The following is a 17,575-nucleotide window of genomic DNA, read 5'->3' as shown; positions in this document are numbered from 1 at the left end:
ATCAGCAACTTTAAGAAGCTGTACATGAAGAAAATGTTCAGGAGGTGTCATCAGGCAACTTCCACTGATCTTGAACTAACACTGGCACAGTTCTGGAAGACAATTTAACATCCCGGATTGTGTCCTCATGGCAAGAAGTCTCCGCTAGATCCCTCAATTCTGCATGGAAAGCACTGTGACCATCAGTAGTCCGTGATTTTGAGGGATTTGAGGAAGAAGCAGAGTTGGACCAGGAGATTGTGTCCATTGGTCAGTCATTGGGCCTTAAAGTGGAGGAGGATGATGTAGAAGAGCTTGTGATGTCTCATGAGCAGGAACTTACTCCTGAAGACTTGCAGCAACTGAATGAAATGTTAGAGGCTGACAGTGGTGAGGAGGAAAAGGAAAGTGATGACCATATGTCTACTTCAAATTTGAAAGATGTTGTTCACTACTGGGAGAAGTTCAGGAAACTGGCTTCAAGGCACCCTTATGTGGAAAAAGCAGAACTTGCTTTGTGTAATGTTGAGGACACAGTGGTCTCCTTCAAACAACAATTTATGATGAAGAGGAGAGATGCTCCACAAACAAAAATTGACAGTTTCTTCACTAAAAGGCAGCGGGAAAAAGATGCTAGCACTCGGCCTTCCACTTCAAGAAGGAGAGAGGATGTTCCTGCTGGAGAATCTGTCAGTCCAGAGGTTCCTGACATTTTCATGGAAGGGGACTCACCTTCCAAGAAGCAGTAAAATGCTTCTCCTCCACCCCCACTTCCTTCTCTTCTCCCTTCTCCTCCACCTCCCACTTCAAATTCACATCAGCAACATCATCCAGGAGCCTTCTACATACACACCTTAAAGTAAGTGTACTTTAATACCTTTTTTGTTTACTTTATGCAATTTTTGGTGAGCTGGAACCAATTACCCAAAAACCCATTGAAACAATGGTTTCGGTTAACAAATTTTTCGATTGACGAGCAACCTTCTGGAACGAATTGTGCTCGTTAACCGAGGGACCACTGTATCAATGCAGGATAGTTTGTGGAAGAACATCATTTCCATTAAAAAATCTTGCACAGAGTTTTCCAACAAATATCATATTCAATATGAAATCTAAACTAATACTCTCTTTAAAGTTGTAACAAGTGAACAGATCACCTTCAACAACATACTGAATATATCACATGTAGAGAAAAGTACCTTAGGTGTGACCAATTAATTATTCAAGTTACTTCAATAGTTAAGCCTGCTTATAGAAGTGACAACATGGATACTTGAACCAATAAAATGCACAATGCATCACACTTTCCTAGCCTATAACATTCCTTATGCCTGACTAGGTGGCAACAATAAAAATGTTTTTTAACAGATACAGTATGTTTTGGGAGGTGTAAAATTGGTAGTAACTATTCTAGCTCTCCGTGTGTGTGTGTGTGTGTGTGTGTGTGTGTGTGTGTGTGTGTGTGTGTGTGCATGTCACAAATATCACAGTAGAACTCCAGTATTAAACTCTAAAGACCCACTATACTATAGCTCATACCCACTATACTATAGCTCATCATGATATGCACTTGGGTCTACAGGTTTCCCCTTGGAATTACTGCTTCTTTGTAATATGTAACGTAAAGATTTTAAGAGTTCACTAGGGTTTGGTAGCCCCTTCTTTTCTGGAGGCTCTGATAACACTTTCTGTATTTGACCAAGATGGTGAAGTCTGCTTCTTTGTTTCTTTATTTCTTTTGCAAGTCGAAATTTTGTGTGGATTAATAAATGGTAATGGACTTCCCAATGAGTGCTATCAGTCAGCATCTTGTCTTCCTCAGTCATTTTCACAAGTCGATCAAGGATCTTTTGAAACCTCCCAGTAGTGGTGGTAATTTCATGGTGAAGCCGAGTGGTTATAACTGTGGCTGCTTGAACTACTTGTTCACGACAATCATCCTGACATGCAGAGAGAGCCAAGGCAAGACGATGAGTGGGATCAAGATTTGCCACTAAGAAAGACATTAAATTGGCAGGAGTTAGAGGGTGGGATAAGTCAAACACTCTACTCTCACTTTTCCTGAAAAGAAAAAACACTTTCATATAAAAGACATTAAAAAAAATAATGTTTACAGATTTTTAAATGCAGTAAAGCCCCACTTTATCATGGTTATGTTATTCTGCAGTAAATTATGAGGTTTCCCTCATAGTTTTGACCACAGAATTACAAACTATTATACCCATAACCATGATAAGTGTGTAGATTTATAATTAAGGATTTTAATTGTTGAGATTGTATTGAACATAGAAATTTATGAAATATTTAATAGTTTTTAAATAAAATGTAAATATGAAAATGCTACAGAACTGTATCAATAAGAAACACATTAACAGTCTTAGGACTTGAATGACAGGTAAACTTAAGAGAAGTCTTTGACTGCAGAAATTCATTACTTTTCATAGCAAGATATTGTCTTTTATCTACCACAAAATCCACTAATAATTCAGTTGTGAGGGGCAAATTAGAGGGGTTTGCCCAGATCCAACTAATTAATCTCAAGGTAGGATAACCAGTATGCATTTCCAAAATGAAACTTTTCTGAAATCCCATTCCAGACTATACACTCCACAGGAACTGAAGTACTTCTTGGTAGCTTTAAACATTTAGAGCAGAACCCCACTTCAGTTAAACAGGACTGAGCTATGAGCTTTGACATGATGGTACAATGCCAAGTAGGGCAGAATTCACTAACATTCCTCCAGCAAACTACCAACAGGGTCATTAAGGAAATGTAAACACTCTTGCAACATAAATACACCTAGGACTGCATGGCAAACTGTTTTCCCGAGTTAAATGTCCAAAATATGTTAGTCGAAGAACTTCGCAGCCAAAATACATGGTGCAAGCCAGTGCAGCAAGATGGCTGAAACTGAGCAGGGATTTGTCTTGTGGTTCCATTTGTAACCACCAACATGAGTAATAGATTGTACTGTATGTGTGTTAATTCAGCAGGCTTTCACCTAAGAAGCACTTGACACTTTCAAGTACCTATTTTTGTGGGCTACTGTTGTTTGGGGAAAGAAATTAACTTCTGGAATTCAACACAAGTCATGCACGTCAAGGACCCTAGGAACCTCAGGTTGTCACATAATAGACATGTTGACAGTAAATGAGTCACATGATCTATTGCATAGATTATTAAGATGCTATTTTTCAGTCACCAGTATGTCTGAAAATCTCCACTAAGACCCGGGACATAATGAAAGAATGAACCTGTGACCGTCATACCTTCCAATAAGAAACCACTGAAAGTGAAGTATATTTACCTACATAAAGAGCATAGAATAACCTGACTTACCTATAATGTGGGTGTACAATAATGGTGGGTAGGGTTTCAAAGTAGAGGTGCCATGGTAGAGTATTGATAGGAGCATTTATGCGAGCAAAAGTAATGTTGGGGATGTGGCGAACCATGTGAGCCACTGTCATAAACACGTGTCCAACACTACTACATGCTGCACAGTTGTGACTGTAGTGCAATACTACAACCATCTTAAAAGAAGAAAAATGTTGTTAAACAAATAAAAGCTTGATTTTTTCCTAGCTTTCCAGTTACAATATTAAAATCTTAAGTCTTATAACAATATTGAATAAGCAGTCTAAGTTTTCTAAGTACAAATACAGGTAATGAAGTATAAACACCTTGTGCAGTGTGATGTGTACCAACTATCTCACCATCAAGACTTTCAAGCAGCTTCAAATATTTAATACAGTACAGTACTGTATTACCAAATACGCATCTGCTCATACACTAAAAAATTTATGTTTGTGGTCTTTCAATCTTTCCTATGCAGAGATAGACTGGGACCGAAAAGCAGCCCTGGACTTCCACCCAGACCAGCCCCCACAGCCAACAAGTGAAGCAAATTTTGACCAAGGATTTATCTTATGAGGAAAGACTAAGGAAATTACAGTTACCGACACTGGCGTACAGAAGATCTAGTGGGGCCCAAGTGGAAACATACAAGATAGTGTGTGGCATATATGACCAGGCATGTACAGCAGTCATGTTCCAGATGAGGGAGGCTGACACTACCCGGGGGAACACAAAGAAGATCTACAAAACAAGAACGAGGCTAAATCTCAGAAGACATTCGTTCCCAAGTAGGGTTGTCAACAACTGGAATGGGTTACCTGAGTGGGTAGTGAATGTGGAGACGGTGGAAAGTTTGCAGCAAAATTAGATAAATACTGGAAAAATCATGAACAAGTATATAATTATAGGGCACAAATATCCGCCACACGCAACCAGAAGATCATCTGTGAGTATCTGTGAATTTCAGAGACATTTTGAGGCCATAGGAGAGGGGTATTTGGACATATCCCAAGGTCAGTATTAACCCTTACACCCCGGGTGACGTTCCAGAAAGTCCGACCAGCGAGCCCCGGGTGATGTTCTAGAACATCCACCTATTCCCGCCATTTTTTTTATTATTATTATTATTTTTTTTTTTTTTTTTTTTTTTTTTTGGAAAGGTTGATTTTTTTTCTTGATTTATCCAGGGGGTGGGGGTGGGGTTACTGCCAGCAGCACCCTAACCTGGGGCTTAAGTCCTTACTCACTATTTCAAGTGGTTAATGTGTGTTCTAACCCCAAAGACATAACTGACTACATTTTGGGAGTCACTTGCAACTGACACTGGGTTAAAACTGATAAGGCAGAATTTGTATGACAGTCTATAACAGCTGTCAATCCAAAGGGAAATCACAGGTCATAGCTACCTCCTGTGTACACATGTCTTACAATGCTTATAGTGTTAATATTATGAATCTAAGGCTAATTAGAAGTGAGCAGTAACAGAATGTGTATCATATGTAAACAGAAAGAAGAATTGTTCAGTCATCCTCATGTGAAGGTGGATCCCATAAGCCTGGTGGGTAGGGTACGATTCAGCGCCGCCGTTTCAGCGCCGCCGTTTCAGCGCCAGCCCATTTCAGCGCCAGACTATTCATCGCCACCGTTTCAGCGCCACCAAATCAATAATTTCTTCAAAGAATCATACATATTTATTGGATTGGTTGATTTAACCTAACCTAACCTAACCTAACCAAATATTAATAAGTTGAATACAACATAATATAAATCAAGTGTAGTATACAGTGTTATACCACGTTAATGAAAGACAGATAGCTTCTGAGTTGAACGGAACGCACAGGCGCTGAAAGGCCTCGGCGCTGAATAGTCTGGCGCTGAAATGGGCTGGCGCTGAAACGGCGGCGCTGAAACGGCGGCGCTGAAACGGCGGTGCTGAATTGGGCCATCCTCAAGCCTGGTGCCCATTTAGGGGCAGAAAGCATAAAGCTCTTTGAACGAAGTCTTTGGTACACAAGGAGACAGTGTAGCTGGCACTGTTTCTGATTACCTTCTACTTGCCAGCTGTAAAGTTAATAGCCCATTCATAGCTGGGTGGACTTTGGGTTCCCAAGGCATTATACAAATGCCCTTAGAACAGGAGGCAAGTGCTGTATCCTTACTGTTGCTGTACCCTACCACTGGCTAATGGAGCTTTAATAAAATGTCATTCCATCTCACCTTTCCTGTTTGCTGTGTGACTGTGATATAATTTTCTGATGTCAATTCCTGAATGCAGATCTGGGATGAGCCACAATTTTTTACATGCTTTGCTCCAGTCACCATAGTTCTAGAAAGTAACAATTTCTGTAGAAACACCAAAATCTTAGAGATATACGTCAATAAAGGTAATCCTGAAAAAGACAGAGGGATAATATTACAAGTATGTTTTCATTTGATCTATCTCCCATTCCATAAAAACCTAAATTAGGAACTGTAAAGTAAAATGTTAAACAAAAACTTTATTATCTCAAAACATAATTCCCTTGGGTTTGTTATTGTTTTGGCTTTAGTATAAGCAGGAAAAAAAACGAGAATAAGAATACTGTACGGTATATTTTTTCACTTGAACAAAGAAAAAAATATTTGTTCCCAGCAACATAACTTTGATATTTTCTCACGAACTTACCAAGTGCATCATAGTTATAGAAGCAGAATTTTATGAGCTTCCAACTGTGGCTTTGGAATTTTAATATGGCTACTAGCAGGGAAGATGTAAGCAGAGATAAAGGAACAAATGTGACCTACCAGCACGAGTGACGGAAGCAAACTAATGGACAGCTGAACTCTAGCCAAGCTTTAGTGCTTTCTGAAAGCTCCCCTCACAAGATCATGCAATCATCTATGATGATGCACAAAAATTTGATGCAATTATCTTGGGGGAAAAAAAATGGGGGGGGGGGGATTTTTTTTTTAAAGTTTAATGATGGGATTTGTGTTACTGATGCAAATAGTGTTACCGAATGATTTGACATGATTCGCTTCACGATGTGTGAGAAGGTTAATATAATATCTAAAAGAGAGAGAGAAAAGAAGATAATGTAGGAAATGAAAATATGACAAGCAAAACCACATTGAACATATCCTGCAGTAATTGAATCAATTCAGTGGTCCCTCGGTTAACAAACACAATTCGTTCCAGAAGGTCGTTCGTTAACCGAAATTTCGTTAACCGAAACCATTGTTTCAATGTGATTTTGGGTAATTGGTTCCAGCTCACCAAAAATTACATACAAAGTAAAACTAAATGCAGTAAAGTACACTTACTTTGAGGTGTGTACATAGAAGGCTCCTGGTTGATGATGATGATGGGAATTAGAAGTGGGGGTGGAGAAGGGAGAAGAGAAGGAAGTGGGGGTGGAAGGGAAATCACCCCATGCTTCATGCGATCATTTCACCCATAAAATTTTAAGTTCACTAGGTGTAATTCAAAATTCTTTTCTTTACATCAACACTGCACTATATATTGTCAATATGTAAAATAAATTTCAGAATGACTAATAATTGTACTGTAAAAATGTAAAAATAGTTTATGTTCAGGAGAGCCACAAGCAAGATGTTACCTCCACTGTCCAGAGATACAAACTGACGCCTTTGTGGGCGAGTCAAGTGGCTGTTGGGTGCACCAAAAACTAGTTTCCTGTACTCCAATTACGTTAAATAAGTTTTAAAATGACTAAAAATTTCAATAAAAAACTTGGAAAATTATTGAATAGTACAGTACAACCTTCTTGATATTTACTCAAATGGGAACGAATTTTAGCCCTAGATCCGATTACTGTATTGGCAGACTAATATTCCAGCTGGTGAGCAAGCGAAAACATGTTGACACGATTTCGTAAAAAATTCGTTGACCGAATTTTTTTCGTTAACCGAATTGAAGATTCTTATGGAAGGTAATTCGTTAACCGAAATTTTGTTAACCGAGTCGTTCGTTAACCTAGGGATCACTGTATACATTTATAATACAGTACAGTACTGTATATAATAAAGAGATGACACTACAAATCATTAAAAACATGGACTGAATTTACAGAGAATTTCAGACTACAAAAAGACATGACTGTTCTTAAAATCCCATTTTATTATCAACCCAGGATCAAGCAATTCTGTACAGTCAGCAATTCTAGAGGCCATAACCCTTGGGCCCCATCTTGTGACAGTTATCTAAAAACCAAAATTATCTGATAATTAGATTATCATTCACCTTCATATCAGGGTACCAAAGAACCTCCACCAGGTGAGAACATACTTGTACCCCAAAAAATGGAAGAGGCTTGTGAGTTCTGCTGCGAGCATAGTATGAGAGGGCCCAATTGGTGAATTTGCTGCATCAATTAAAAAATTCTTTAAAACCTGTTCAATCACATCAGATCCAGCTCACCTCAGCACCCTGAAGGAGGGAGGAAGGTGTTAGGAAGGGATAACAAAGTTAGTTCAATCCTGACTGTTATATAATGGGATCAGGATTAGTCCTCCATTTATAAGTTGCATCAGGACCATGCAATTCTGCTTATCAAAATCTGCACTATTAGAGAGAGGAGGAGGTACACAAAGGCTGAAGGTGCTGTGCTTATATGCAACCGAAAAGGAAACAATCCTAAAGAAATCTTAGGTCAGATTAATAGTAAGAAACCAACAAACTTAAGCTCCCCTTAATTATGCAATTCTGACTTGAAGAACCAGCAACTACCCTAGAAAGTCTTGGTTGAAGGACAAATTACCAAGCTGTAATCATGAACTCTCCTACTAATAAGTCAACCTTGGGATCTCATGTCTCTTTTGTGTATCTGAGTAAAACATGGTAAATTACTATTCCCAAATTCTAACCGGACATCACCATTCACTAATCCATCCTTGGACAAAGACCTGAACACTACTGTTCATTAATCCATCATTAAACTTCAGAAACTCAGCATGTAAGTGGTGGATAACATATTTGTTAACTCTATTCTATTTTCAGATCCTGGTCACATATTTGGGTCCTGGGTTAAGTCCTCTAAACTTCTTAACGCTACAGAATTGCAAGATCCTGAACACAGGTTATGAAAATTTTCCACCCATACAATTGACCAGCAACAAATACTTAACTTACGACTAAGGCCTGCTGCAAATCCTACACAGCTACAAAGCATGTACCTAGACTACAGACCTTGTGTGTAATGAATAGGTTAAGGAAATTTTGCAGTGTAAATATATACAGAAAGCATCCAACTCTATAAACATCTCTGTAAACAAATGCAGAACTAAATTAATGGTGTTAATACTGTATCCTCAATCTGTTCCATGCTTAGGGAAAAAATACCCAGTAAATCAACTAAACTAACGAGATTTCAAAACTACTAAGGGGTGTGTTAAGCACAAATAAAATCATAAATGGAACCGCATCTACAAAAGTCTTAAAATACATAAAAGGCATATTAAGTTAGCTTTGGGAAAAGTGTACACAGAAGAGGGGAAACCCCTGCCTCCATGCCCGAAAGGCGCTATCAGCATTGTAATTCAATGGAATGTCTGATACTCCCACAAACTCTAATAGTTTAGAAATGGGAGGAAATAAAAATAATTGTTCCCCAGTGTACCAGTTTAAGGAGAAAGCATCCATTTCATAGATGTTCTACAGGGCAATAAGTAAAACAAATACTAGCCATTTGAATCTGTCAACCATAGCATCAATTCCACCAAAGGAACCACTCCCCAGACAAATAAATGGGTTCATCTAATCCCCATTCAGAGGTTAACACCATATTCAGGGACAAAATATCAGCACAAATGTTAAAGTTCCCCCCAGGATGCTTGGCAACAACAAAAAATGAAATTACACTATCAATATGAAACACATCTCTAAGAATTACCCACTAGTGGAGGCAATTTCCCTTGAACTTATTTGGAAAACAAAATCCCCAACACAATTCAGATGCATTCAACCAAACCAAAAATCACTACATCATGTGTCTCCCACAGGACTGGATGGTAACCACTCCTGCTTCAGGTATTTCAAAATGGAACAAAGTTCACATGGAAAAGAAATTTATCAATTCCTAATGACAGCATTTATGAGCAGGTTAAACCTAAACCCTTACAATATCAATACAGTAATAGAGAGCCCAGTTCCACAAAAGGAGTGATAAACATCAATTCTCCTCCAACTCTTATCACACTGACTTCATGAAATATCCCTCGCCGATATGAAAGATCCATCAATTACAGTACTCCTTAGTGTCTCATTGTAAACTTAACCAGACAAGAGTAACTAGGAATTAATCCATTTTAATAGACAATACACCAAAGGGGCTTCAGATAGTTTCATAAAGGTTCTTGGAGACCCACCCAATTAGCTGGTAAATTTTCAGAACATTTCTCCTATCACAAAATACAGTAATATCTCTGTTAGCCAGAATCCCTCAAACCCAGAACTCTCCGATAGCTGGAATTGAAATTTCTAGGAAAATCGCTCCCAAAGCTGGAATTTTCCGGAAAATACCGGCTTTGGGAACAATTTTCCGAGAGGCACATTTTCTGGAAAATTACAAGAAAGTTTTTCCGATACCTGGAAAATTCCTGGAATGGAGGAATTTTTTTAAGGGTTTGAGAGATGAAAATCAGGCGCATTTCCTGAAAAGTCTAAGCAAAATTTTCCATCAAGAAAATTCCGGGGATGAGGGATATTTTTCCGGGTTCGAGAGATGATGTAATGGGCAGTTTCTGGAACTTCCGAGAACATTTTTTCTGTTACCTGGAAAATTCTGGGGATGAGGGATTTTTTTCCAGCTTTGAGAGTCGTCTCGTTACCCGGAAATCTCTCATTCCCGTAAGTGCTCTGCACCACATGTTCCAACTAACGGGGATATCACTTATGAATTTTAGACTTCAGAAGTAGATTTAAAAACAACAATAATGTTACATATTCAGGAACACTGAATGGTGATATGGGTCTTATGTGGGGGAGGGTGTCTAATGTGCCGGGGTGAATGTCTAGTGCAAACTTGTACAATAGTTTTTTGAGGACACCACAGATGAGAATTAGCTCCCTAGATTTGTTACATTGCACAAGATACATGTAACAATTATATAAATATTGAAATAATATTTTGAAATATATTGAATAGTAATACAGGTATATTGAATAGTAAAATAGGGTTGTAACTTCATTTGGGAAAATGGCAATAGCCTCACCCAAGCCTTGGTAATGCCATCCTTTTTAAATGTCTGTTTCACTGTCATACAACAACACACTTCTCAGTGGTTCCATATACAGCAACTTTACTTTCAAGCAGAATAATGGTGATTTTGCATTCAATAAAGTTAACAGCTCCTTAGACTACTTCCAGTCACTTCTGGCCTTTGCAACTGAACTAGCTTCTGTACCACCCTCCAGCTCTGATCATATCAACCAGGTAGCAGAATTCATTGACATAAACAATGCCGAGATTCTCCAACCTAACTATAAGGCCACAAGATTACCTACATATACAGTACACTTAAAGTCAGCAGCATCCTACAATTGGCCTTTTACAGCACCTCTTGTTTACAAGGTTTCTATACTCATTGCACATATAACTGAGTTGCTGCCAACATGTTTCTTAGAGACAGCACATGGCCATTTTCCACTTTTCACCATATTTTCTCATTCAAGCAGGTTGGTAAGTTCTTTGGGGGGGGGGGGATTAATAACAGATATAAAAGTGAAATGGATCTTCCATGAACTGAAAAGCAAAGCCCAAAACTTCGATCAAAGTGTATGAAATCCTGGTTCTTCCTGTGTGATAGGTTAGACCAAAGTTCTCACAAATACAGTATTGTATTTAATCATAAATAGTGTCATTTCTTTAAAGTTTTTGGTTAAGTTCATTCAAATGAGCAGTAATGGCTGCCAAGAAAAGCAAGTCAGACTGCCATGCCTCACAATCAACCAAAGTACAATACAGGCATCCCCTATAACCAATACATATAGGGACTGTGAAAAGTCATTGGTTAATGAATTAAAGGATTGAAGCAATTATTGTACTCCCATAAGAATATGACAAAGTCAGTGGGTTAGGGACCGGCCACCCTCCAAAAACTCCCATCTACCCTTGATATAAGAATGGAGCAAACTGCAGCGGGCCTATTGGCCCATACTGGGCAGTCCCATATGCAGTATCTCTGTCGTGCACACTGTCAAGCAAGAAAATAAATTAGATATATAAAGCAAGCATAATAAGCATTAAATAAGGAATGTAAAGCATAAATTGAATGTTATTTACCCGAGTTGAGGATGGTAGAGACAGTCTAGGGTGGCAAATTCAGGTCTCTACCAATCTTTGCTAGTCCATCACCACTGTTTTTATGCCTAATCACATCAAGCTACCCCTCTTAGGGCAACAAAAGAGGAACTATCATTGGGGCGCTTAGACATGATTGAGTAACACTAAGTCGGAAATAACAAAAAAAAACAAGTCTCTACCAATTTTTATTGGTCCATCACCACTCTTATTACACCTTATCACATCACATCAAGCTGCTGGAACTATCACTGGGGCGTTTAGGCATGATTGTGGAACACACGAAGTTGGAAATATAAAAAAAACATGAAGTCAGAGACATATGATAAGTGTAAATAAGTGTAGAGAGGCAGGAATGAGTTGGAGGCAGTGGACAGAGCCCTCTTGTGGCAATAATTTGCATCACGCCACCGCCCACCAAATTCAAAACAGCTCTGCCACTCCTCCCCCGATCATCAGATCTCCGAGGTATCAACGAAATTTGTGGGGTACTTCCCCTATATGTAATCGTCGGTTATGCGAATCAGCGATTAATGGAACGTCGTTTTCGAGGTATACCTGTATGTTGATAACATTCCACTTGCATGAAAATCTCAAATTGGAGAGAGTTGCACAGTAATTTAAAAAAATTATTGGACATGATGTCATACTATTTCAAAAGTGAGGAATGCACGCATCTGCAAACTATACTTTGAATACAATACCTTCAATTCACCACAAGCCCTTCATAAATTTGTCACATGGGGCAGGTGGCTACAGTATTGGAGAAGCCTGGTATAGCGTATATCGGTGAATGTCTAGTTACGTGGAGGTGAATGTCTAGTGTTTGGGGGTGAATGTCTAGCATTTGGGAGTGAATGCCAGTGTGTGAGGTTGACTAATTTGTGATAGTAGTTAAGGTGTGTATGTATGTATGTGTATTCTCAGGCACTATCACCATAATGAATTTGACAATGCTATCCAAAAGGTCCCATCTCCCAGGTCAGGGCAAGAAGTCAAAGTGTACCCTTCCCTTTGAGAAACACACTCTACACCTTGGCCTGGGGCTAGCACACTCTAAATCACTTCCAACATTGCCTCAGGTAAACCAGAAGAAATTAGCGTATACCTCTTCCTTCCCTGAATAAAACAAATCTGCTACACAGTTCAGTTTGTCCTTGTATATACTGTATATTCATTACCAATAATAAAAACTGCCACTCTCCTCCTAAGAATAACAGCAGCCTGCACACAGTTTGTAACCAAGATAATGGTTTGCCAAATGCACATGTGTTACTGCAGCAGCAGAAGAAACTTATCTCACAGTCTATCTAACAACACACTGAGTACAGTACCACATTTTTAAAGGCTATGGTCGAGTTGGGGAGATATTCATTTTGGATTTCTCCGACTTGTCCCAGTCACACAAGTTAGGGGTCCTAGGACCCCTGAGATGTTAACTTGTACTTGATAACAGTACATGAGTTGTCCAATCTACTGCATAAGTTATGAAAATTTAAGTCATAAGAAAATAGGGACAGATGTACAATCATCCAAATGAATGATGTCACCATTTCCAGAAACTTTGAATCAGAAAGTGTTATCTGGCAATTACCAGACTCGCTTTACATTGTATTTTTACTTTTATTATTTCGAGGCTGTACACAATATTGTAAAATACATAGTAAAAAATGTATTAATAAATGCTAGGGTAGTTTTTCATAATAATATTGAAGTAATAAATCATGTACCAGGTAGTTAAAATTTTAATATGTCTTTAAACGAAATATGACATACCAAATTATTGGTCAGGGACATTCAGGAATAATTTAAAAAGTTAATATTGGACATCAAAATAAAAAGGAATACCTGTACATTAATTGTTAAGCTGAAATGTGTATTGAATAAAAAATATAAATTGAAATAATATTCACATTCAATAAATACATTAACTTCCATATTCACCGCCTCAATGGACAATGACATAAGGCAAGAACAATTCATAAAACAAAGCTTTGAACTTTAAGATTGGCTGTAAGCTTAAATAAATGTTTTATGTTTCAGTTTTTCCCTTACCAAGTTTAAGAAAAATTAATTGACAATTATGCTCGAAGGGTATTGTATTTTTAGCACCCAAGAATAAAATATAAAACTTTAAAGTATCTCATTTAATGGTCCTTTGTTATTTACAGAAAAAATTAAAATGTGGCCAAATTTCTAATAATGCTTATTCAATTAAAAATTATTTAGAGCAACAAATGCCTTTCATATTGTTCTAAAATAAAGCAACTTTGAGACAAGGAAACAAGCCATATGCAGAATATTCTACACTGGAATTGTTATCGGCTTGTGTTGCTGCATCGTCTCAGGCTGGCTTGTCCTCTTTTTTTCTGCAGGCTTCTTCGTCTTTCAAACATGGAAATGGGATATAACTCTTTTACTTTTACTTCCCATGTGGTAGCCTTTTACCTGTCAAATATATGAGGGAGTGCCAGAAAAAGACTACGCACCAAGAAATTCTTCTCGGGAGTTCATTAATATATAACCTCACTACAACAGTGTCCAGCCCATTGGGAAGTAGTCAGTCATTTGCTTGGCTCCCGTCAAGTTGCGAGATACTGCTGTTTGAATGAATCGTACTAAAAACAGTGACATTTCCTAGGCTGATTGTACTTCATAAAAAAAGAGGCTTTCCCGTGCACCCTTATTGGTTTATCCATTTGTTTTCCCCAATTCTGATAATAGAAATTTAAGTAAGATGCATAGTAAAACAAACTTGTCATCATTTTACTTGGAAACTACTGTAATGTAGAGAATTATGATATCCATGATTGGATAACTGGTAAAAAAAAAAAATTCTTGGTTACAGAAAATATCAAGTACGTACAGTATAGTCTGGGTTTACGCGGTCAATTAAACCCATGGAGGTCCTCGTATAATGCGAAACGCGTAAACAAAATAACAGAACATATGGGATTAATTGAAATAGAGACTGGGCCGACCCCCAGACTAACCTTTTTCCGACAATACGTACGTTGTAGTAAAAATAACATCTTAATTTTATGATGGTATGCACACAATTAATATTTAAGAAAAATATCAATAATATTAGGTATTTTAACACTTACGTTAGTAGGAGAGATGGCTGGGCACACGGGGATGGAGGGGGTTGGTTCCGAGGCAGAGGGTAGATTATTGGCCCTCACCTGTATCACTTGAATCACTATCCACCACAGAGGATAGTGGGGCCTCCTTGTCAAACCCTTCAAAGTCCATATCCTCACTATCACTGACTTGAGCTGGCTGTGGCTGTGGTGGGTTGCAGGTGAAGAACTCAGTAATGTTTCGTTGACGGCTAGCATTGATGTGGTCGTGATACATCTGAGTATAGGGCTCCATGCATTGCAACAGAAGGTTATTAGACACTTCATAGTGATGATTGACTGGGTCTTTGGCAAGGATGAGCTTCATTTTCTCAGCAAACTCGATGACCTTCACATCAGCATGTGTTAGTTTCTGCTCTTGTTCTTCCATTGTAACACCTGGCTGCTCAATGACATCATCTTGCAACATCTCATCAGTAGTCACCTCAGGTTGCCTGATTACCTCCAGGATGTTGTCGTTGGTGGCCTCAGAGAAGCCTGCAGCTCTAAGGCTTTGTGCAGCCTGTCTTGCATTCTCCAATGCCACAGCAACAGACTGAGCCTCGCCAGCCACCGTTTGCCTCTGCCTCCCACCTGGGATACCCTCCAACACATGCCGCCATGCGTGACGAATCGTTGCCACAGATAGCTGGCCCCATGCCTCCACCAAGAAATCAACAGCTTTCTTGACGTTGAACAGTTTCCAGCACTGCTTGACTCGCACTTCATGGTCCGCCAAATCTTGTTCTAGATCCTCGTCCTCGCTATCGGTGCCACTTAGGAGGTTCTGCAATTCATCCTTGGTGTTGGTGAAGTCGTTCAGGAGCCGAAACTTCTTTGCGGAGAAAGCAGCCTTCACGTTGCATATCAACTCCTGATCCATGGTCTGGATTAACGACGTAGTGTTAGCGGGAAGGAATACCACTTTTACGTTGGGGTGACGATCCAGCAATAGGAGCGAGTGTCCTGGTGCATTGTCAAGGAGCAACAAAATGTTGAATGGAACATTATGTTGCTCGCAGAATTTCTTCACATCAGGAACGAAACAGTTGTCAAACCAGGAGAGGGACAGACCAGTGAACATCCACGCCTTCCCTGAGGTTAGCCAGTGGACATTTAACTTGTTCATGTCCATATTCTTGTATGCATGCGGCTTGCGGGCTTTATGGATCACCAACAACTTCAGCTTACAAGTGCAAAAGGCATTAGTGGTGAACAGGACAGTGATGCGCTACTTCTGCAACTTCCGGCCCCGACACTTGCTCGCAGACTTGACTACGAAGGTCTTGCATGGCAATTTTTTCCAAAACAACCCGGATTCATCCATGTTGAACACTTGGTCGTTGGTGTACTGCCCTTCCTCCATAATTTCTCGTAAGAATGGGGGAAAATTCATGGTGGCAGCCCAGCCAGCACTTGCTCCTTCACCAACTATTTCAACATTCGTGATCTTATTACGACGTTTGAAACCTTGCAGCCACCCAGAGGAAGCAGTGATGGGTTTGGGCTCTGCAACTCCCATTTTTCACACCACTAATAGGTAGAGTTCTCAGGCGTAGTCCAGTACTGCCCGAGTGTCGACCACCATGTTCCTTCTTGACTGACGAATCAAGTAGCTGACCAATAAACCTTCAGTATTGAGCAGCACCTTATTGTGGCAATATTTCACCATCGAGGCACCTGCAGACTTTGTGATGCTCATGTGTTCTTTGATCTTACCATATCGTCGGGCGAGATCCACCTGCCTCGTGCCTTTCTCTAACTCCTGGACGATTTTGTACTTAATTTCATAGCTTAAGACGAATCGCACCTTCTTGGGCTTGGGCCAGGTAGTTCAAGGTTTCTCGGGGGTGGTGGGGGTCCAGCGGAAGCCATTGTTGAACAGATTTGCGGGCACGAGGGAGCACTGTATACGCGGAGACGGAGGACAATGGGACTGACGCTTCTAAGATCAGCGACTTATTCCCTCTGGTAGCAGGGCACGCCAAGTTAAATTAGACCAATCACAGTTCGCGGCGGAGGGGATGCGTGGCCCAATCACAGTCCGAAACGTCATCGTCACGAGTCTGACGTCAGCGGTGACAGAGCGACCTAGCGCGCAACTTGCCCGCACAGCTTGCCCGCGCCGCTTCCCGCGTTAATTCAGGAATGTACCGCGTAACTAATAATTGGCGCGTCTGGACAGGTGCCGCGTAAATGACCAGCCGCGTATAAAAAATCAGCGTAAATCGAGACTATACTGTACAGTAATTCTACAGTACAAACACTTCCTAAAAATTTGCATATCCAAAGGTTTTACTACTTTCCCAACATAACAACTAAAATTTACCTAAGATCCAACTGATAATTAAAATAAATGCATAAATTATTTAATTGTAATCATATATATACTGTACAAACACCACTAGCTTTAAATGAGGTCAGTAGAAGTTAGCAAATTACAAGATGCCTCAGGGATTTTCATGCCTTTTCCTTACAAAGGTCTTTGCATAACATTACATTTATTCTTCAATATACTAAGCTTACCTTAAAAAAATTCCCCAATTTAAGTAACTGACTGTAAAAAAAAGTGTAACAAAAATATAACAAGGTTAAAAAGTTTTAATCTAATGAGGACTCAAGATAAATGAAATGAAATTGAGTCCCATTAGCATGACTGGCCATTCTTAATAATGTGGATACAGCACACACTGTATAACTAAACTACAGTACTGTACTAGGACCTTGCTGTACAAGAAGGCAACATGGTTGGCACTGCACTCGACTGCCTTTGCTTCTTCAACTTTAGAGTTAGGTGATCATTTACAGCTAGGTGG

The 17,575-nt window shown here is 39.4% G+C and overlaps 1 protein-coding gene across 3 annotated transcripts in view; it reads right to left on the bottom strand.

The window, feature by feature from the left end:
• Positions 1-881: 881 nt before the first annotated feature.
• The window catches only part of LOC121872319 (thioredoxin domain-containing protein 11-like), a 102,107-nt gene continuing 85,413 nt past the window's right edge, over positions 882-17,575 (bottom strand). For all 3 annotated transcript variants that reach the window (XM_042375033.1, XM_042375031.1, XM_042375032.1), the window contains 3 exons: positions 5,555-5,663; positions 3,320-3,513; positions 882-2,040 (listed from right to left, as the gene is read on the bottom strand). In XM_042375033.1, the coding sequence (XP_042230967.1) occupies positions 1,527-2,040; positions 3,320-3,513; positions 5,555-5,663 (817 nt within the window). In that variant the 3' untranslated portion in view covers positions 882-1,526. The remainder of the gene's footprint in view (positions 2,041-3,319; positions 3,514-5,554; positions 5,664-17,575) is intronic.

The sequence above is a fragment of the Homarus americanus genome, unplaced genomic scaffold (genome assembly GCF_018991925.1).
Source record: "Homarus americanus isolate GMGI-L3 unplaced genomic scaffold, GMGI_Hamer_2.0 scaffold5589, whole genome shotgun sequence".
Taxonomy (NCBI): Eukaryota; Metazoa; Arthropoda; class Malacostraca; order Decapoda; family Nephropidae; genus Homarus; species Homarus americanus.
This window is presented reverse-complemented; position numbering and strand designations above follow the sequence as displayed.